This window comes from Somniosus microcephalus, chromosome 14 (genome assembly GCF_052327205.1).
Source record: "Somniosus microcephalus isolate GS21.2 chromosome 14, FLI_Smic_1.0, whole genome shotgun sequence".
NCBI classification, from domain to species: domain Eukaryota; kingdom Metazoa; phylum Chordata; class Chondrichthyes; order Squaliformes; family Somniosidae; genus Somniosus; species Somniosus microcephalus.
Window position 1 is genome coordinate 29269037 of NC_141000.1, and position 22932 is coordinate 29291968.

At 48.5% G+C, this 22932-nt stretch overlaps 1 protein-coding gene across 2 annotated transcripts in view; it reads left to right on the plus strand.

Moving 5' to 3' along the window:
- Window positions 1–20808: 20808 nt before the first annotated feature.
- Window positions 20809–22932, plus strand: part of LOC147107413 (dnaJ homolog subfamily C member 15-like) — a 29982-nt gene continuing 27858 nt past the window's right edge. Inside the window, exon 1 of one of the 2 annotated variants that reach the window (XM_086006443.1) lies at window positions 20809–21006. In XM_086006443.1, coding sequence (XP_085862569.1) covers window positions 20971–21006 — 36 coding nt within the window. In that variant the 5' untranslated portion in view covers window positions 20809–20970. Of the gene's footprint in view, window positions 21007–21512; window positions 21532–22932 lie in introns of those variants that run through there. The other variant, XM_086006444.1, reaches the window with a different exon arrangement.

The window sequence follows — 22932 nt, forward strand, 5'->3', positions numbered from 1 at the left end:
CGGGGGGCGGGGCAAAGGACACAGAGCAGGGAGCAGGGAGCGGGGCAAACGACATAGGGCAGGGGGCGGGGCAAAGGTCACAGGGCAGGGGGCGGGGCACAGGACGCCGGGCAGGGGGCGGGGCAAAGGACACAGAGCAGGGAGCAGGGAGCGGGGCAAATGACATAGGGCAGGGGGCGGGGCAAAGGTCACAGGGCAGGGAGCGGGGCACAGGACGCCGGGCAGGGGGCGGGGCAAAGGACGCCGGGCAGGGGGCGGGGTAAAGGGCACAGGGCAAGGGGGCGGGGCAACAGACAGTGCAGGGGTGGGGCAAAGGTCACAGAGCAGAAAACATAGAAACACAGAAGAATAGGAGCAGGAGTAGGCCATTCGGCCCCTCGAGCCTGCTCCGCCATTTAATGAGATCATGGCTGATCATCCAAATTCAGTACCCTGTCCCTGCTTTCTCCCCATATCCCTTGATCCCTTTAGCCTTAAGAAATATATCTAACTCCTTGAACATATTTAATGAATTGGCCTCAACTGCCTTCTGTGGTAGAGAATTCCACAGATTCCCCACTCTCTGGGTGAAGAAATTCCTCATTTCTGTCCTAAATGGCTTACCCCTTATCTTTAGACTGTGTCCCCTGGTTCTGGACTCCCCCGCCATCGGAAACATACTTCCTAGTCTGTCCAGTCATGTCGGAATTTTATATGTTTCAATAAGATCTTCTCTCATTATTCTAAACTCCAGCGAGTAGAAGCCCAATCGACCCAATCTCTCCTCATACGTCATTCCTGCCATCCCAGGTATCAGCCTGGTGAATCTTCGCTGAACGCCTTCCATGGCAAGAACATCCTTCCTCAGATAAGGCGACCAGAACTGCACACAGTACTCAAGATGTGGTCTCACAAAGGCCCTGTACAACGGCAACAAGACATCCTTGTTCCTGTACTCAAACCCTATCGCTACGAAGGCCAACATACCATTTGCCTTCTTAACCGCCTGCTGCACCTGCATGCTTACCTTCAGCGACTGGTGCACAAGGACACCCAGGTCTCGTTGCACTTCCCCTTCTCCCAATCCATTGCCATTCAGATAATAATCTGCCTTCCTGTTTTTGCCACCAAAGTGGCTAACCTCACATTTATCCACGTTATATTGCATCTGCCATGCTTCTGCCCAATCACCCAACCTGTCCAAATCATCCTGGAGTTTCTCGGCATCCTCCTCACAGCACACACGCCCACCCAGCTTTGTGTCGTCTGCAAATTTGGAGATATTACATCTAGTTCCCTTGTCTAGGTCATTTATATATATTGTGAATAGCTGGGGTCCAAGGACTGATCCCTGCGGTACCCCACTAGTCACTGCCTGCCACTCGGAAGAAGACCCGTTTATTCCAACTCTTTGCTTTCTGTCTGCCAACCAGTTTTCTATCCAAGTCAATACCTTGCCCCCAATCCCATGTGCCTTAACATTAAACACTAATCTCTTATGCGGGACCTTATCGAAAGCCTTCTGAAAGTCGAAATATACCACAACCACTGGTTCTCCCTTATCTATTTTACCAGTTACATCCTCAAAAAATTCCAGTAGATTAGTCAAGCACGATTTACCTTTTGTAAATCCATGTTGACTTTGTCCGATCCTGTCACTGTTTTGCAAGTGCTCTGCTATTACATCTTTTATAATGGACTCTAGCATTTTCCCCACTACCGATGTCAGGCTTACCGGTCTGTAATTTCCCGTTTTCTCCCTACCACCTTTTTTGAATAGTGGGGTAACATTAGCTACCCTCCAATCCATGGGTACTGTTCCAGATTCCATCGAATGTTGGAAGATGATCAGCAATGCATCTACTATTTCTAGGGCCACTTCCTTAAGTACCCTAGGATGTAGATTATCAGGCCCTGGGGATTTATCGGCCTTCAGTCCCATCAATTTCCTTAACACCATTTCTTTACAAATACTGATTTCTTTCAGTTCCTCCCCTTCATCAGACCCTATGTTCCCCGACATCTCTGGGAGGTTATTTGTGTCCTCCTTTGTGAAGACAGAACCAAAATATGTATTTAATTGGTCTGCCATTTCTTTGTTCCCCATTATAAATTCCCCTGATTCTGACTGCAAGGGACCTATGCTTGACTTCACCAATCTTTTTTTCTTCACATATCTATAAAAGCTTTTACAGTCAGTTTTTATGTTCCCTGAAAGCTTACTCTCATATTCTATTTTCCCCTTCTTAATTAATCACTTTGTCCTTCTTTGTTGAATCCTAAACTGCTCCCAATCCTCAGGTTTACTGCTTTTTCTGGCCAATTTATATGTCCTCTCCTTGGATCTTATGCTATCCCTAATTTCCCTTGTTAGCCACAGTTGAGTCACCTTTTTTGTTTTATTTTTATGCCAAACTGGGATGAACAAATTCAGTAATTCATCCATGCGGTCTTTGAATGCTTGCCATTGCCTATCCACTGTCAACCCTTTGAGTGACATTCCCCAATCAATCCTACCCAACTCGCGCTTCAGACCATCGTAGTTTCCTTTATTTAAATTCAGGACCCTAGTCTCTGAGTCAACTACTTCATTCTCCATCTTAATGAAGAATTCTATCATATTATGATCGCTCCAACCCAAGGGGCCTCGTACAACAAGATTGCTAATTAATCCTTTCTCGTTACATAATACCCAGTCTAAGATGGCCTAATCTCTGGTTGGTTCCTCGACATATTGGTCCAGGAAACCATCCCGTAAACACTCAAGGAATTCCTCCTCCACAGTATTGTTACTAATTTGGTTAGCCCAATCTATATGTAGATTAAAGTCACCCATGATGACTGCTGTGCCCTTATTGCACGCTTATCTAATTTCCCTTTTAATGCTATCCCCAACCTCCGCATTACTGTTTGGAGGTCTATATACCACTCCCACTAACGTTTTCTGCCCCCTGGTATTTCTCAGTTCTACCCATACAGATTCCACATCATCAGAGCTAATATACTTCCTTACAATTGTGTTAATCCCTTCTTTAACCAGCAATGCTACCCCACCTCCCTTTCCTTTTTGCCTATCTTTCCTGAATATTGAATATCCCTGGATGTTGAGTTCCCAGCCTTGGCCACCCTGGAGCCATGTTTCCGTAATCCGAATCAAATCATATTCGTTTACCTCTATTTGCGCAGCTAATTCATCCACCTTATTCCGAATGCTCCTCGCATTAAGACACAAAGTCTTCAGGCTTGTTTTTTTAACGCTCTTAGACCTATTAGAATTATTATTTACTGTGGCCATGTTTGATTTAAACCGTTGATTTCTCTGACTGCCACATTTATTTTTCTCCTTCCTATCTTTTGCTTTTATCCTTGTTTCCCTTTCCTCTGTCCCCCTGTTCAGGTTCCCAACCCCCTGCCATTTTAGTTTAAACCCTCCCCCAGAGCACTAGCAAACACTCCCCCTAGGACATCGGTCCCGGCCCTGCCCAGGTGCAAACCAAAGAGGCGGGGCAAAGGTCACAGAGCAGGGGGGCGGGGCAAAGGACACCGAGCAGGGGGCGGGGTAACAGACAGTGCAGGGGTGGGGCAAAGATCACAGGGCAGGGGGCGGGGCAAAGCTCACAGGGGCGGGGCAAATGTCACAGAGCAGGGGCGGAGCAAAGGACACAGGGCAGGGGCGGGGCAACAGGCAGTGCAGGGGCAGGGCAAAGGTCACAGAGCATGAGGTGGGGCAAAGGACACCGGGCAGGGAGCAGGGCAAAGGTCACAGAGCAGGGGTGGGGCAAAGGTCACAGAGCAGGGGGCAGGGCAAAGGACACAGAGCAGGGGCGGGACAAAGGTCACAGAGCAGGGGCGGGGCAAAGGACACAGAGCAGGGGGCGGGGCAAAGGTCACAGAGCAGGGGCAGGGCAAAGGTCACACAGCAGGGGCGGGACAAAGGTCACAGAGCAGAGGGCGGGGCAAAGGTCACAGAGCAGCGGGGCGGGGCAACGGACAGAGCAGGGCAAAGGTCACAGAGTAGGGGGTGGGGCAACGGACAGAGCAGGGCAAAGGTCACAGAGTAGGGGGGTGGGGCAATGGACAGAGCAGGGCAAAGGTCACAGAGTAGGGGGCGGGGCAAAGGTCACATTAGGTGAATAGCCATTGTCAATTATAGCTTGCCCCAAGCATTTTGAATAAATTGTAAACTGGAAATTAACAGCCCGCTTTCAGGGAGACTACTGAACATCAGTTCTGCAGTCAGCACACATTAGCACATTAAACCATCTTTTCTTCAACAGGAATATTTCACAGATGCCTATTAATGGCTTTGACGGAGCAGAGCATGATGAAAATTCTTTGCAACGACAGCTAGCAGTGATTGATTTTAACCCTGTTTGTGCTGTGATCACAAAGAAAGAATCGAATAAATAACCTAACATAGTCAAAAACACTTCATAGTCAAAACAGTCTTAGACCCCTTTTGCTTTCAAATCCTTCGGGACTACTCCCAATTGTCGGGAAAATGCTGGAGTCCATTGTTAAGGAGGTGGTATCAGGGCACTTCGAAAATCATAACATGATTAGGCAGAGTCAACATGGTTTTATGAAAAGGAAATCGTGTTTGACAAATTTATTATAGTTTTCTGAGGATGTAACTAGCAGGGTAGATAAAGGGGAACCAGTGGATGCAGTATATTTGGATTTCCAAAAGGCATTCGATAAGGTGCCACATAAAAGGTTATTACACAAGATTAGGGCTCATGGAGTTGGGGGTAATATATTAGCATGGATAGAGGATTAGTTAATGGACAGAAAACAGAGAGTAGGGATAAACAGGTCTTTTTCAGGTTGGCAGGCTGTAACTAGTGGGGTGCCGCAAGGATCAGTGCTGGGGCCTCAGCTATTTACAATCTATATTAATGACCTAGATGAAGGGGCCAAGTGGAATGTATCTAAGTTTGCTGACGATACAAAGCTAGGTGGGACAGTAAGCTGTGAGGAGAACACAAAGAGTCTGCAAAGGGATATAGATAGACTGAGTGAGTGGGCAGTAAAGTGGCAGATGGAGTATAATGTAGGGAAATGTGAGGATATTCACTTTGGTAGGAAGAATAGAAAAACAGAATATTTTTTAAATGGTGAGAAACTTTTAAATGTTGGTGTTCAGAGAGATTTGGGTGTCGTCATGCAAGAAACACAGAAAGCTAGCATGCAGATACAGCAAGCAATAAGGAAGGCAAATGGCATGTTGGCCTTTATTGCTGGAGGGTTGGAGTACAAGAGTAAGGAAGTCTTGCTACAATTGTACAGGGCCTTGGTGAGACCACACCTGGAGTACTGTGCATAGTTTTGGTCTCCTTATCTAAGAAAGGATATACTTGCCTTGAAGGCGGTGCAGCGAAGGTTCACTAGATTGATTCCTAGGATGAGAGGGCTGTCCTATGATGAGAGATTGTGTAGAATGGGTCTATACTCTCTGGAGTTTAGAAGAATGAGAGGTGATCTCATTGAAACATACAAGATTCTGAAGGGGTTTGACAGGGTAGATGCCAAGAGGTTGTTTCCCCCGGCTGGAGTGTCTAGAACTAGGGGGCATAGTCTCAGGATAAGGGGTAGGCCATTTAAGACCGAGATGAGGAGGAATTTCTTCACTCAGAGGGTTGTGAATCTTTGGAATTCTCTGCCCCAGAGGGCTGTAAATGCTGAGTCTTTGAGTATATTCAGAGATAGATGGATTTTTGTACTCTAGGGGAATCAAGGGATATGGAGATTGGGCAGGAAAGTGGAGTTGTGGTTGATGATCAGCCATGATCTTATTGAATAGCGGAACAGGCATGAGGGGCCCTTTGGTCTACCCCTGCTCCTATTTCTTATGTTTCTATGTTTTAATGATTCCCTAAAGTTGGTGGCAAGGACATCACAAATTTCGCAAGCTACTTTAAGCACTCTTGTATGAAGTCTATCCAGGCTTGGTGCCCTGTCTTCCTTTAATTTCCTCTGCCAATTGATGGGCACCTTATCTGAAATTTCTGCCTATTTTAGTACCTTCTTTTTTTCTTACTTTTAAAAAATTCATTCACGGAATGTGGGCATCACTGGCAAGGCCAGCATTTATTGCCCATCCCAAATTACCCTTGAGAAGGTGATGGTGAGCCGCCTTCTTGAACCGCTGCAGTCCGTATGGTGAAGGTACTCCCAACAGTGCTGTTAGGTAGGGAGTTCAAAGATTTTGACCCAGTGATGATGAAGGAACGGCGATATACTTCGAAGTCAGGATGATGTGTGACTTGGAGGGGCACTTGGAGGTGGTGGTGTTCCCAGGCGCCTGCTGCCCTTGTCCTTCTAGGTGGTAGAGGTTGTGGGTTTGGAAGGTGCTGCCGAAGAAGACTCTGCAGTGCATATTGTAGATGGTACACACTGCAGCCACATTGCACTACTGGTGGAGGGAGTGAATGTTTAAGGTGGTGGGTGGGGTGCCGATCAAGCAGACTGCTGTGTCCTAGATGGTGTTGAGCTTCTTGAGTGTTGTTGGAGCTGCACTCATCCAGGCAAGTGGAGAGTATTCCATCATACTCCTGACATGTGCTTTGTAGGTGGTGGAAAGGCTTTGGAGAATCAGGTGAATCTCTCGCTGCAAAATACCCAGCCTCTGGCCTGCTCTTGTAGCCAAAGTATTTATGTGACTGGTTAGTTAGGTTTCTAGTCAATTGTGACCCCCAGGATGTTGATGGTGGGGGATTCGATGTTGGTAATGCCACTGAATGTTAAGGGGAGGTGGTTAAACTCTCTCTTTATTGCAGTATCAGGAAGAAAAGGATGAAGTCATCCAGGAAAGAAAGGGTGACCTCTGACAGTGAGTAAACTATAGAAAAGATCCTAATTAACTGAAGTGGTTTAACGGTGAAACTTTCATCAGATTGGTCGGTAGTCATTGGAGTTTATCACAAGTATAACAGAAAGAAACACTTTGGCCCTGAAATTTCTGGGTTGGTGTAGTAATTTTGGGTGAGCTCTAAATCCCCTAGGTTTCCTTAAAGTCCTATGTCACAAATTCCAGCAGGTTTTGGAGTGGGCTGAAGAAGTGCCCACCCTCTGAGTGACAGACATTTGTAAATCAATGCGTTGGGAACTAGGGATGGAATGATGTCATCTGTCCAACATTCCGTGACTTCTGCCTTCCCAAGCACCCTTTTAATGGCATGCTGCTATATAGCAGGCACAGATGTCAGGTCCTGCCTGCTCATCAAGGGGGGAGTGATTATGTAAAGGGAAGATGCTGAAGGTGAGATTGTTGTTCCAGAGTTTTGGCAATCTCCTGGGATTGCCTTAAGGTATCTGCAATATACATGCACCATTTTATGCAGGAAGCCTTCAGTTACATTCTTCATTACCTATGGAGAGGCGTGTACTAAAGGGAAATTACAGAGCAACTATATGAACTTTGCAAAATGGGTTTCCCAATGGGAATTCAACATTGCATGTTATTGGAGGAAGAGGAGCAGCAGGAAGTTGTAAGGATGGGCGGAGTCAGATTAATCAGGGAGCACCAGACGAGAGCCAGTCTATCCTGGAGGTAACCGCACAGAAGGATGTGTCGATCCAGGTAAACTTTCCAAGATCTGTGTCGCAGGAGGCTGCGCTTCAGTTATAATGATTTGGAAGAGCTCTCTTTGTGTTGCTGCAGCCAGATCTGCAAACAAAGCCCACAGTGCAGATGGCCAAGAAAGTGACCACAGCTCTGAACGTTTCTGCTACAGGCTCATTCCAGAAGCCACAAGGGACTTCAGCCAGGTCAATCAATTTACTGTGCACTCGTGTATAAGGCAAGTCATCAATGCCCTCTTTGCCAGGGCAGCTCAGATTATGCACATCAACAGACAGAGGAGAGGGCAATATATTTTTACAGAATTCCTGGATTACCCAGGCTTGTTCGGGGCAATTGATAGCATCCATGTACCATTGCATATTCCAAATGTAATTCCCCATATCCCTCGTCACCCCACATCCATTCTTCCCCTTCCCCTGTGATATACCTATCAATTCAGTTCATGAAAAGCGACGAGTTAAGTTAGTAACTATAGGTTTTTATTGGCTAAATAACAGAGCCCACCCTCGTGGGTGATCGGATCCAACAAGGAGGAATACCAGCCAGTCGACCACCTTTATACCTGGGCAAGCAGGCGGAGTCAGCTGTGGTCAGCCCAGGTATAACAGCGTGACAAGAGGTGACCTTGTGTAGTGATACAACAGTGTAAACAGTGATAACCATAGTGTAACGATATAAACAGTGATAACCATAGTGTAACGATAGTGAACGATAAAAGTGGTTTACCACATTCACCCCTTGTTTAAATTTGAGTCCGGCGGGGTGAAGTGTACTACCAGTTCGGGTATGTCAGTCTGTCCGGAGGCCTCGTAAGCCTTTCTGATCGGCGCAGCAGCGGCGGCGGTGGTGCAGTATCCGATGTTAATGCTGGTGTCTGCGTGGTCGGCGAAGGCTCATGGGGTTCCGGCATGCCGTCTACCTGGGCTGGATTTGGGGGGTGGTGGGGGGTAACGGTGGTGTCTCAGGGGTGCCCGAGGGTGCGAGGTCTCGTAAGGAGACTGTGTCCTCCCGCCCGTCTGGGTATGCCACATAGGCGTACTGGGGGTTGGCGTGCAGGAGGTCCACCCTCTCGACCAGGGGGTCTGTTTTATGGGCCCTCACGTGCTTTCGCAGCAAGACGGGCCCCGGGGAAGTCAGCCATGTTGGTAGCGAGATTCCCGTAGTCAACTTCCTGGGGAAAACAAACATTCATTCATGGGGGGTGGCGTTAATGGCAGTGCAAAGCAGTGACCGGATGGAATGCAGCGCTGCCGGGAGGACTTCCTGCCAGCGAGAGGTTGGGAGGCCCTTAGACTTTAAGGCTAAGAGAACGGCCTTCCAGACAGTCGCGTTCTCTCTTTCCACCTGGCCATTCCCTCGGGGGTTGTAGCTGGTGGTCCTGCTTGCAGCAATACCTCTCGCTAGTAGGAACTGGCGAAGTTCCTCGCTCATGAAGGATGAGCCCCGGTCGCTATGTATATAGTTCAGGAACCCGAACAAGGCGAAGAGGTCGTTCAGGCATTTGATGACTGTGGTACTGGTCATGTCTGGGCAGGGGAAGGCAAAGGGGAAACGGGAGTACTCATCAATAATGTTGAGGAAGTACACATTACGGTCAGAGGACGGGAGGGGCCCCTTAAAATCGATGCTCAAGCGCTCAAAGGGGCGGGTGGCCTTGATCAGGCTTGCTCTGTCCGGCCTAAAGAAATGCAGTTTGCATTCGGCACAGGTTTGGCAGTTCCTGGTCATGGTCCTGACCTCCTCGATGGAGTAGGGCAGGTTGCGGGCCTTAATGAAGTGGTAAAGTCTGGTGACCCCGGGGTGGCAGAGGTCGTTGTGGAGGGTCTGCAGTCTATCAATTTGCGCGTTGGCGCATGTACTTCGTGATAGAGCATCTGGGGGTTCGTTCAGTTTACCAGGCCGGTACAAGATATCATAATCGTAGGTGGAGAGCTCGATTCTCCACCTCAAGATCTTGTCGTTCTTGATTTTGCCCCTCAGCTTGTTATTAAACATAAAAGCGACCGAACGCTGGTCGGTGAGGAGGGTAAATCGTTTGCCTGCCAGGTAATGCCTCCAGCATCGTACTGCCTCCACGATCACCTGGGCCTCCTTCTCGGCCGAAGAGTGTCGGATCTCAGGGCCCTGGAGGGTCCTTGAGAAGAAGGCCACAGGTCTCCCTGCCTGGTTAAGGGTTGCAGCTAGGGTGAAGTCGGATGCATCGCTCTCCACTTGGAAAGGGATAGACTCATCCACCGCGTGCATTGTGGCCTTAGCAATGTCTCCCTTTATGAGGGAGAAGGCTGCGCATGCTTCTGCCGTCAGGGGGGAGGTGGACTTCATGAGGGGTCTGGCTTTGTCCGCATAATTGGGCACCCATTGGGCATAGTAGGCGAAGAGCCCCAGGGTTCTCTTCAGCGCCTTTGGACAGTGGGGGAGGGGAAGCTCCATGAGGGGGCGCATTCTTTCGGGGTCGGGGCCGATGACTCCGTTCTCTACTACGCAGCCGAGGATGGCAAGGCGCGAGGTGTTAAACACACATTTCTCCTTATTGTAGGTGAGGTTCAGCCGTTGGGCCGTACGGAGGAATCTCTCCAGATTAACATCATGGTCCTGCCAGTCGCGGCCGCAGATGGTGACGTTATCTAGATAAGGGAACGTGGCATGCAGCCCGTTCTGGTCAACCATCCGGTCCATCTCCCTTTGGAAGACCGAAACCCCGTTGGTGACGCCGAAGGGAACCCTAAGGAAGTGGTAGAGGTGGCCATTCGCCTCGAAGGCGGTATACTGGCGGTCCTCAGGGCGGATAGGGAGTTGGTGATAGGCCGACTTAAGGTCGATGGTAGAGAATACCCGGTACTGTGCAATCTGATTGACCATATCAGATATGCGGGGAAGGGGGTATGCGTCCAGCTGGGTGTACCGGTTTATGGTTTGGCTGTAGTCGATGACCAGGCGGTTTTTATTGCCGGTCTTAACGACTACGACCTGGGCACGCCAGGGGCTGGTGCTCCCCTCGATGATGCCCTCCTTCAGGAGACGCTGCACCTCAGAGCTAATAAAAGCTCTGTCCCCGGCGCTGTACCGCCTGCTCTTGGTAGCGACGGGTTTACAGTCGCGGGTGAGGTTAGCGAACAGGGAGGGGGGGCAGGACCTTGAGGGTGGATAGGCCGCAGGTGGTACGTGGTGGGCGGTTTAAAAGCTGCTGGTTGTAGACTGTGAGTGGGGGGAGGGGTCCACCGTATGCCAAAGTGACACTTTGAAGGTGGGATTGGAAATCCAGCCCTAGTAGGACGGCAGCGCAGAGCTGGGGCAGGACGAGAAGTTTAAAATTTTTATACTCCATGCCCCTAACCGACAGGGTCACAACACAGTAGCCGCTGATGTCTGTAGAATGGGACCTCGACGCCATCGAGATCCGGTTGCGCGTTGGCCGGACAGTGAGGGAGTAGTGGCTCACCGTGTCTGGATGGATGAAACTCTCCGTGCTTCCGCTGTCGAACAGGCAGGTCGTGGCGTGGCCGTTTACTTTGATGTCCATCATGGACTTGGACAGGTGATGCGGGCGAGCTTGGTCAAGTGTGACGGAGGCTAGTGTATGGCTGAGCGAGCTGCTGTAGTCTGCGGGTGAGGCCTTCGCGAAGTGGCCTTTCTTGTGGCAGTCGGAGCAGGTCACGTTTCTTGCAGGGCAGCGCGCCCTCGGGTGTTTCGCCTGGCCACAGAAAAAGCAGCTGGCGGCCCGATCGCGGGGCTCCGATGTCGCAGCCGGTACCGGGGGTGGCGGTCCCGATCGGTTCCGGGACACCGACGCTGTGGTAGGTCCCAGAGGCGGCGGTGCGAGGGGTATTGTGGCCGGGGTCGGGCCCGAGTCCCAGGGTCGCGCAGCACAGTACCTGGAGTACGCCTCGAGGTCTCGATGGGCCACTTCCAAGGAGCGAGCGAGGATAGCAGCTGTTTTCAGGTCGAGGTCCTTGCCACGAGTAGTCTGACCGAAGGCCTTTCACGAAGGCATCTCGGATGTTTCCATCTGTATGTTCTGCAGCTGTTACGGCTTTAAAGTCACAGTCCCTGCCGAGTATTTGCAGCGCCCGTAAGAAATCATCAACCGACTCTCCTGGCTGTTGCGAGCGGGATCTTAGGAGATGCCTGGCGTACATTGAGTTTACAGGGCTCCGATACTGTTCTTTTAGCAGGTTGAGGGCGTCCTCGTATGTGGCAATGTCCCGGATGAGTGCAAATACTTTAGGGCTCACCTGAGCGGTCAGAACTCTTAGTTTGGATGCCGGAGGCACGCCGGATTCTCCCAGGTAGGCTTCGAAGCAGCTCAGCCAGTGTTCGAAGTCGAGGGCTGAATTCGCAGCCTGTGGGTTTAGATCCAGGTACGGCGGCCGGAGGGCTCGTAGCCAGGCCGGCTGCTGGGGCTGTTGTAGATGGCCATTTGGCTGGGGCTGTACGTCTGACTGGTCGTTTGGCTGCTCCGTTGTAGACATTTCAAAATTTAGCCAATAAAATTGATATACCTATCAATTCAGTTCATGAAAAGCGACGAGTTAAGTTAGTAACTATAGGTTTTTATTGGCTAAATAACAGAGCCCACCCTCGTGGGTGATCGGATCCAACAAGGAGGAATACCAGCCAGTCGACCACCTTTATACCTGGGCAAGCAGGCGGAGCCATGGGCGGAGTCAGCTGTGGTCAGCCCAGGTATAACAGCGTGACAAGAGGTGACCTTGTGTAGTGATACAACAGTGATAACCATAGTGTAACGATATAAACAGTGATAACCATAGTGTAACGATAGTGAACGATAAAAGTGGTTTACCACACCCTGCAGTTGAAATAGAGCTGAGCACTGGCTTTCATTCCCTAAATGTGCAGGTCATTTGTAGCAATAGGTATAATTTCCTACATGCGAATTCCTGATATGCTGTTAAAAAAAAAGAAAATACTGCAGATGCTGGAAATCTGAAATAAAAACAGAAAATGCTGGAGATACTTAGCAGGTCAGGCAGCATCTGTGAAGAGAGAAACAGAGTTAACGTTTCAGGTCGATTACCTTTCATCAGAACTGAAAGGTCTCGACCTGAAATGTTAACTCTGTTTCTCTCTTCACAGATGCTGCCTGACCTGCTGAGTATCTCCAGCATTTTCTGTTTTTATTCCTGATATGCTGTGATCTGCCATGATAGAAACATAGAAACGTAGAAGATAGGAACAGGAGTAGGCCATTCGGCCCTTCGAGCCTGCTCCGCCATTCAATGAGATCATGGCTGATCATCCAATTTCAGTACCCTGTCCCTGCCTTCTCCCCATATCCCTTGATCCCTTTAGCCTCAAGAAATATATCCAACTCTTTCTTGAATATATTTAATGAACTGGCCTCCACCGCCCTCTGTGGCAGAGAATTCCACAGGTTCACCACGCTCTGGGTGAAGAAATTCCTCCTCATTTCAGTCCTAAATGGCTTACCCCTTATCCTTAGACTATGACCCCTGGTTCTGGACTCCCCAGACATCAGAAACATCCTTCCTGCATCTAGTCTGTCCAGACCTGACAGAATTTTATAGGTTTCGATGAGATCCCCTCTCAATCTTCTAAACTCCAGTGAGTATAAGCCCAATCGACACAATCTCTCCTCATACGTCATTCCTGCCATCCCAGGTATCAGCCTGGTGAATCTTCGCTGCACTCTCTCCATAGCAAGAACGTCCTTCCTCAGGTAAGGTGACCAAAACTGCACACAATACTCAAGGTGCGGTCTTGCCAGCTAAGTGTCCGAGCACAATTTCAACAGCTAGGGCATGGGCAGGATGGCTGCTGGTTGACAAGGAATACTCACTACCACCGGTAAGCCATGGCTCAGTGGTAGCACTCTTGCCTCTGATTCAGAAGGCTGTGGGTTCATAGTCCCACTGCAGAGACTTGAGTCCATAATCCAGGCTGACACTCTAGTGCAGTACTGAGAGAGCTCTGCAACGCCGGAGGTGCCGTCTTTCAGATGAGACGTTAAACAGTCTGCCCTCTCAGGTAAACGTAAAAGATCCCATGGAACTATTTCAAAGAAGAGCAGGGCAGTTCTCTCTGGCATCCTGACCAATATTTATCCCTCAACAAACATCACCAAAACAGATAATCTGGCCATTATCACATTGCTGTTTGTGGGACCTGGCTGTGCGCAAATTGTCTGCCACGTTTCCTACATTACAACATTGATTACTTTATTGTACTTCATTGGCTGCAGAGCAGTTTGGGTCGTGAAAGGCGCCATATAAATGCAAGTCTATCTTTTTTTTTGTTTTTACTCTCATGGCTCATGACACCACTTTGTGGGACCATCAGTGCTGTAGAGGAGTGCTACAATGAAGCACATAGTTGTACAAGAATTAGAATTAAGCAAGGCATTGGGATGCTTAAAAGAAGGTTCCAGTGTCCGGATCAGCCCAGGGGTCCCCTGCAGTTTGTATCAAGCCCCGTTTTGCCAATTGTGGTAGCATGTTGTGTGCTTTGTACCTTTGTGACCAGGAAAGCATTGATTGTAGATGTCCCAGAACATGCTAGAGAGGCTGGCGATGACACAGCTGAGGCTGAAGACCGGGCCCATGAAGAAACATGAAGCAGATCCTGTGACTAGTACTGCTGGACAGCTGAGAGCCAACAAGACCCCTACACAGATGCCTAGATGAATATTTTTCTGAGGTCTCAGCTCATCAAAGATCTGCCTCCTCTTGCCAATCTCTCTAAGGTCTAAGTAAAATCCCTGCTTCTCACAGCCAGCCATCACCTCATGAACCTCAATATTAGCACAATACTAGTTTCTTACTGTCCCACAAGATAACAAACCAAGCAGTCACTGTATCAATAATATCTATGGTTTATCACAACTATCAACAGAAACATCAATGGGTTTCTTTACTGTACACACCTTTTGTGATAGAAACATAGAAGATAGGAGCAGGAGTAGGCCATTCGGCCCCTCGAGCCTGCTCCGCCATTCGATGAGATCATGGCTGATCATCCAAACTCAGTACCCCGTACCTGCCTTCTCCCCATATCCCTTGATACCTTTAGCTCTAAGAAATATATCTAACTCCTTCTTGAATATATTTAAAGACTTGGCCTCAACCGCCTTCTGTGGTAGAGAATTCCACAGGTTAACCACTCTCTGGGTGAAGAAATTCTTCCTCATCTCTGTCCTAAATGGCTTACCCCTTATCCTTAGACTATGACCCCTGGTTCTGGACTCTCCGACCATCGGGAACATTCTACCTGCATCTAGTTTGTCCAGACCTGTCAGAATTTTATGTTTCAATGAGATCCCCTCTCATTCTTCTAAACTCCAGTGAGTATAAGCCCAATCGACCCAATCTCTCCTCATACATCATTCCTGCCATCCCAGGGATCAGCCTTGTGAATCTTCGCTGAACTCCTTCCATGGCAAGAACATCCTTCCTCAGATAAGGTGACCAAAACTGCACACAGTGCTCAAGGTGTGGTCTCACCAAGGCCCTGTACAACTGCAGCAGGACATCCTTGCTCCTGTACTCAAACCCTTTTGCTATGAAGGCCAACATACCATTTGCCTTCTTCACCGCCTGCTGCACCTGCATGCTTACCTTCAGCGACTGGTGCACAAGGACACCCAGGTCTCGTTGCACTTCCCCTTCTCCCAATCTATTGCCATTTAGATAATAGTCTGCCTTTCTGTTTTTGACACCAAAGTGGATAACCTCGCATTTATCCACGTTATATTGCATCTGCCACGCTTCTGCCCAATCACCCAACCTGTCCAAATCATCCTGGAGTTTCTCGGTATCCTCCTCGCAGCACACACGCCCACCCAGCTTTGTGTCGTCTGCAAACTTGGAGATATTACATCTAGTTCCCTTATCTAGATCATTAATGTATATTGTGAATAGCTGGGGTCCAAGGATCATGCAACCTTTTCTCTGCTCAATTCTAACACTGCTCCAAACTAGCATGAGCCTCTTGGGAATAAGGTGGGCCTCCCCTCTCCCCCCAATACTGGGGTGGATGCAGGACAGACTGACTCTTTGCCATGGGCTCCGTGGCTTCTGTGGGGAGCTGGTGGAGTGCTTTCCTGTGCTGAAACCATAAGGGAAAGGAGCGTCATCGCTAGGCACATCAGCTACTCCACTGGTACTCGGAGCAGGAATCTGGTTACCAGGGATGAGTAGGAGAACTGACCCTTATTGAGACAGAAAGATCCTTAAAGCCCTGAAAGAGTAAATCAAATATCCTCTAGTTCCTCTGCTCTTCATCCGCTAGAGCTATGGGATGTTTTTTGTCCATTTGAACAGGTGCAGATCTGTTCCAAGATATTTTGGCTTAGGGGGTACGGTAGCCTAGTGGTTATGTTACTGGACTAGTAATCCAAATTCCACCACGGCAGCTGGAGAATTTAAATTCAGTTAATTAAATAAATCTGAAATTTAAAAACTAGTATCAGTAACTAACCATGAAACTATCGGATTGTCGTAAAAACCCATCTGGTTGACTAATGTCCTTTAGGGAAGGAAATCTGCCGTCCTTGCCCGATCTGGCCTATATGTGACTTCAGACACACAGCAATGTGGTTGACTCTTAACTTCCCTCTGAAATGGCCGTGCAATCCACTCAGTTGTACCAAACCACTACAAAGAAATATACCTTCACCACACGGACTGCAGTGGTTCAAGGAGGCGGCTCACCACCACCTTCTCAAGGACAATTAGGGATGGGCAATAAATGCTGGCCTTGCCAGCGACGGCCACATCCCAGGAACTAATAAAAAAAACTATCCCTTCTAGTCCATGTGTCTGTTGTGTTCTGCCCTCGGATCCTAACTCAAGTCTCATACATGAGATTCTTGAGCTACTTACTAGGGAAGAGTAGCTGAGGTGGTTTCCTATTGCCTTACCCATGTTTAAAAAAAAATCTTTATAGTAACTTCTCCTAGGTGGGCTACAACCAAGGCTAAAGGTTCCCCACCCACCCTTTACAATGTGGGAGGGGGCCAAGCTGCACCATTGGACGTAAGTACCCTCAATGGACATCAATCCAGTATTCGTAGCCGGTGCTCCGGTCTCCACTCACCAGGAGTGGGGCCTGACCCCGACCCTTCTAACTCAGAGGCAGGAATACTACCCCTGAGCCAGTGGTCATTCTGTCCTGGCGCAAGTACCTCACTGGATGTCAAACCCAGTATTTAGAGAACATATTCTAGTCTCCACTCGCTGGAGCTGAACAGAGCAGGGCTCGAATTGTTCACCTTCTGACTCAGAGGTGGGAATGTTGCCACTAAACCAAAGCTCACACTTATCCCTCCTGATAAGATGGAAACTAACAGTCATATCAGCTAGGCTAAAGTGTAATGTAAACTGGATTGGAACTGAGTGCTTGACTATTAACCTTTACATGGGGGGTTGTGGCTGACTGTCAATGGAGTCTCTCTCTGACATCTCGCTCTCTCTTTCATGGCTTCAAATGGACTTCTTAATTTTAAAAGACCAGCAAAGAAATACTTTTCAAAGAAAATGACTGAGACAAAGTTAATGTAATTATTTATCTATTAAACAGAGAAAGAGCTGTCAATTAAATGGCACCTCCATTGGATATCTGTCCCAGACAATAACATCTGATCATTTATCAACATAAGTTGGGGATCTTCTGTGCATGAAGCTGCTTTTTCAGGTGTCAGCCTTGGTTCAGTGATAGCACTCTTGCCTCTTGAGTCAAAAAGACTTAAGTCCTACTCCAGGGACTTCAGCAAATAAATGAGACTGACACTTCAGTGCAATACTGAGGGAGTGCTGCACTGTCAGAGGTGCCAACTTTCGGATGAGATGTTAAATCAAGGACTTGTCTGCCCTCTCAGATGGACGTTAAAAGATCCCACGGCACTAGTTGAAGACCAGTGGTGTTCTCCCTGATGTCCTGGCCAATATTTTCACACAACTAACTTCACTAAAAACAGATTATCTGGTCATTTATCTCATTGCTTTTTGTGGGATGTTACTGTGCATAAATTGGCTGCTGCGCTTCCCTATATTAAACAGTGACTACACTTCAAAAGCTGTGAAGTACTTTGGGACATCCTGTGGTTATGGAATGCGTTATATAAATGTAAGTTGTTTCTTTTTAACCCATTGTATTCTGTGACAGAAAGAAACCAATATCATGATTCATCACACTCAATTTTTATTAAAGTAACTGGTCTATTTCTATGAATCGCTATTACAGGCCAATACCCAACTCCACCTATTATTCTCTCTCTAGATAAAGACTAGACTCAGGGCACAGAGAAGGCTGCCACATTGTGTGATTGGCACAACAAACTAACCCAAACCGTTATCAATGATTGACAACCAGAAGGGAAAGAAATACACACACAAAATTCAGTGCAAGGTCTTTTGATCACATCAATGTATAATTTACATTTGGGATTTATCCCCAAGTGGTTGTCAATCTAGAAAGAAAAACTTGAATTTATATAGCGCCTTTCACGACCACAGGATGTCCCAAAGCACTTTACAGCCAATGAAACACTTTACAGCCAATACTTTTGAAGCAGTCACTGTTGTAATGGGGGAAACGCAGCAGCCAATTTGCGCACAGCAAGCTCCCACAAACAGCAATGTGATAATGACCAGATTATCAGTTTTTGTTATGTTGATTGTGGGATAAATCTTTTATGTCCACCCCAGAGGGCAGACGGTTTAACGTCTCATCCGAAAGACGGCACCTCGGACAGTGCAGCACTCCCTCAGTACTGGCCAGGAGTCTTCCCCCCGCACGGCTGACCCTTTCTCCCGCTTTCAGAATTCCCGTTCTACCTGGACCGCTCCCCCTGGCCTCTTACCCTCTCTAGATCTTTTCATCGCTAACTGCCACCGTGACATCGGCCGTCTCCATTTCTCTGCTCCCCTCACTCACTCCAACCTACCGCCCTCTGAACTTGCAGCACTCCATTCTCTTAGATCCAACCCTGACATTGTCATTAAACCTGCTGACAAGGGTGGTGCTGTTGTTGTTTGGCGAACTGACCTCTACCTAGCGGAAGCTGAACGGCAACTCTCCGACACCTCCTCCTACCTTCACCTGGACCATGACCCCACTACCGAACATCAAACCACCGTTTCCAAGACTGTCACTGACCTCATCTCCTCTGGAGATCTTCCCCCCATGGCCACCAACCTCATAGTTCCCCAACCCTGCACAGGCCGCTTCTACCTGATTCCCAAGATCCACAAACAGGACTGCCCTGGTAGACCCATCGTTTCAGCCTGTTCTTGCCCCACGCAACTTATCTCTTCCTATCTCGACTCTATCTTTTCTCCCCTTGTCCAGTCTCTTCCCACCTACATCCGCGACTCTTCGGACGCCCTCCGCCACTTTAACAGTTTCCAGTTTCCTGGCCCCAACTGCTTCCTTTTCACCATGGACGTACACTCCCTCTACACCTCCATCCCCCACCAGGATGGCCTGAGGGCGCTCCGTTTCTTCCTTGAACAGAGGCCCGACCAGTCTCCATCCACCACTACCCTCCTCTGCCTGGCTGAACTTGTTCTCACATTGAACAACTTCTCCTTTGACTCCACTCATTTCCTCCAAATCAAAGGTGTTGCTATGGGTACCCGCATGGGTCCTAGCTATGCCTGCCTTTTCGTGGGATATGTGGAACACTCTTTGTTCCAGTCCTACTCGGGTCCCCTCCCTCACCTCTTTTTCCGATACATTGATGACTGTATCGGTGCTGTTTCCTGCTCTCGCCCTGAACTAGACAATTTCATTCACTTTGCCTCCAATTTCCACCCTTCCCTCACCTTCACATGGTCCATCTCTGACTCTTCCCTTCCCTTCCTCGACTTCTCCGTCTCCATCTCTGGGGATAGGTTATTGACCAACATTCACTACAAGCCCACTGACTCCCACAGCTACCTGGACTACACTTCCTCCCACCCTGCCTCCTGTAAGGACTCTATTCCATTCTCCCAGTTTCTCCATCTCCGCCGCATCTGCTCCGACGATGCCACCTTCCACACCAGTGCTTCCGACATGTCTTCCTTTTTCCACAACCGAGGATTCCCCTCTACCGTGGTTGATGCAGCCCTCGACCGTGTCCGCGCTATCTCCCTCACTTCTGCCCTCACCCCTGTCCCTCCCTCCCGGAACCACGATAGGGTTCCCCTTGTCCTCACCTTTCACCCCACCAGCCTCCACATTCAACGGATCATTCTCCGCCATCTCCAAAGTGATCCCACCACCAAACGCATCTTCCCCTCCCCTCCCCTTTCAGCATTCTGTAGGGACCGCTCCCTCCGAGACACCCTAGTCCACTCCTCTATCACCCCCAGCACCCCTTCCCCTGGCACCTTCCCGTGCAAGCGCAGGAGATGTAACACCTGCCCTTATACCTCCCCCCTTCCCACTGTCCAGGGCCCCAAACACCCCTTCCAGGTGAAACAGCGATTTACTTGTACTTCTTGCAATCTAGTACAGTATACTGTATTTGCTGCTCACGATGTGGTCTCCTCTACATTGGGGAGACCAAACGCAGATTGGGATACGGTTCAGTCCGTAAGGGTGACCCCGAGCTTTCGGTCGCCTGACATTTTAATTCACCGCCCCATTCCCACTCGGACCTCACTGTCCTCGGCCTCTTGCATTGTTCCACGGAAGCTCACCGTAAACTCGAGGAACAGCACCTCATCTTCCGATTAGGCACTTTACAGCCTTCCAGACTCAATATCGAGTTCAACAATTTCAGATCATAACCTCGGCCCCTATTACATTTTTACTTATATTTTTTATTATCCACACCTTTGTTTTGGCTTCCCCCCCCCTTTCTTTTTTTTCTCTCTCCCACATGGCAGCTGTCTCCCATTCTGTCAGCGCATTTCACACCTAATCTAGAGCTGTCTTTTGTCTCCACTAGTCCTATCACCATCTCGTCTCGTTTTGAATACCTCTTAATGTCTCTTCTCTTTTGTTCTCTCCCAGCCTGGCCTCTTAATCTATTTCATTTCCTGTGCTTCTTTAGTCTTGACAAAGGGTTTTCACCCGAAACATTGACTCTATTTTCTCTCCACGGATGTTGCCTGGCTTGCTGAGTTTTTCCAGCATTTTCTGTTGTTATTTCGGATTTCCAGCATCTGCAGTATTTTGCTATCGTACTGCACTGGAGTGGAGTGTCAGCCGAGATGATGTGCTCAAGTTCCCATGGAGTGGGACTGTGAACCCACCGCCTCCTAACTCAAGAGGCGCTAGTGAGAACAACAGGAAAAAAAGTGCTGCCGTACGTTGGCACGCACGGTTGGCAATAGTTTTGAATTTCGCGCTCGCCATTTTTTGTCTGGGCGGGGAGACCGTACAGTGGTGGCAAGGAAGCCGGAGACGTTAGCCGGTGCGGCGCGAGCGGTGGGACAGCGATGAGCGGCGGCGAGCAGCACGTGGACAGCGGCGCGGTGAGCAGAGCAACACGCGGAGGACAATGGGCGCGTGCCGGCGGGTGATTCGTCTCTCACACCCAGGGCATGTGCGCGCGCGCGCGAGCCCGGGACTAAAAAAAACCAGCGCGGCAAACTATCGGCCTCTATCGAGGGGGCCGAGAGCGCCGGACCGGACCAGGCCTTACCCTACCCTGTTCACTGCGTTTTGAGACTCTGGGTGGACCCGAGCGGATCAGTCTCAATAGGCCATGAAGTACTGCAGGCTCTTCGAGGAGCAGTCGCCTTCGCTGAATACTTCAGTTATATAAATAGGACCCGCCTGGTGTCAACAATAATTTAAAAAACTGGGTTGTAATGCTAACGACTAACCCCCCTCCCCCTCACACCTTACCCCCACAGTCTGATCTGTCAACATAAATCGCCTCAGTGTTCTCCTCTGCGCATGAGCTGAACCATTGAGTATGCGCAGAAGAGAGGAGGTGCAATACCGAGCACTGGTATTTTGCTATCGTACTGGTATTATGGTAGCTGGTGGTTATGGTACTGGATTAACAACCTAGAATGTCCCGAAGCACTTCACAGCCAATGAAGTACTTTTGAAGTGAAGTCACTGTTGTATTGCAGGGAAATGTGGCAGCCAATTTGTGCACAGCAAGCTCCCATAAACAGCAATATGATAATAACAGAAAATGCTAGAAATACTCAGCAGGTCAGGCAGCCTTTGTGGAGAGAGAAACAGCGTTAACGTTTCAGGTCAGAGTTCTGACGCAGGGTCATCGCCCTGAAATGTTTAACTCTGTTTTTGTCTCCACCGATGCTGCCTGACCTGCTGAGTATTTTCAGCATTTTCTGTTTTTATTTCAGATTTCCAGCATCTGCTTTTGTATCAATGTGATAATGCCCAGATAATCTGTTTTACATAGGATTACATAGGATATATGGCACAGAAACAGGCCATTCGGCCCAACCAGTCCATGCCGGCGTTTATGCTCCACTCAAGCCTCCTCCCGTCTTTCCTCATCTAAATCTGTATCAGCATAACCCTCTATTCCCTTCTCCCTCATATGCTTATCTAGCCTCCTCTTAAATGCATCTATATTTTTTGCTTCAACCCCTCCCTGTGGTAGCGAGTTCCACATTTTCACCACTCTTTGGGTAAAGAAGTTTCTTCTGAATTCCCTATTGGATTTCTTGGTGACTATCTTATAATAATGGCCTCTAGTTATGCTCTTCCCCACAAGTGGAAACATTCTCTCTCTATCCACTCTATCAAAACTGTACCTAATTTTAAAGATCTCTATTAGGTCACCCCTCAGCCTTTTTTCAAGAGAAAAGAGACCCAGCTTGTTCATCCTTTCCTGATACGTATACTCTCGCATTTCTGGTATCATCCTTGTAAATCTTCTCTGCACCCTCTCCAGTGTCTCTTTCCTTTTTATAATATGGCAAAGTTAGTGATGTTGGTTGAGGGATAAATATTGTCCAGAACACTGGGAGAACTCCCCTGCTCTTCGAAAAGTGCTTTTACATCCACCTGAGGGGGCAGACAGGGTCTTGGTTTAACGTCTTATTAGGACATCTGGATTAAATTCCAGAAGTTTCAGGAAGTTATTGGGAACCCAAATATTTCAAGACTGAATTCATTTCAGGTGTACTCCCAAAATGTTAACCTGTCTTTTTTTATTTCCGGATGCACACAGGCCTGAGTTGTGCATTGCATGTTCGATTTCTGTTGAACATTTGCACTTGTTTTTTTATCTGTACTCAGACCAGGGTGTGCCAAGCATTTTGTTTGTGTCTTCATGGTGGAAGCAGATAATATTGATTAGTATTGAGACAGATTTATTTCAGAAAATAACATTTTGGTATAAAGTATATGAGTAATTTGAGACATGACGTGGTAAGTGGGGTGTGCTTGGGAGGAACAGGTGACTTTGGATC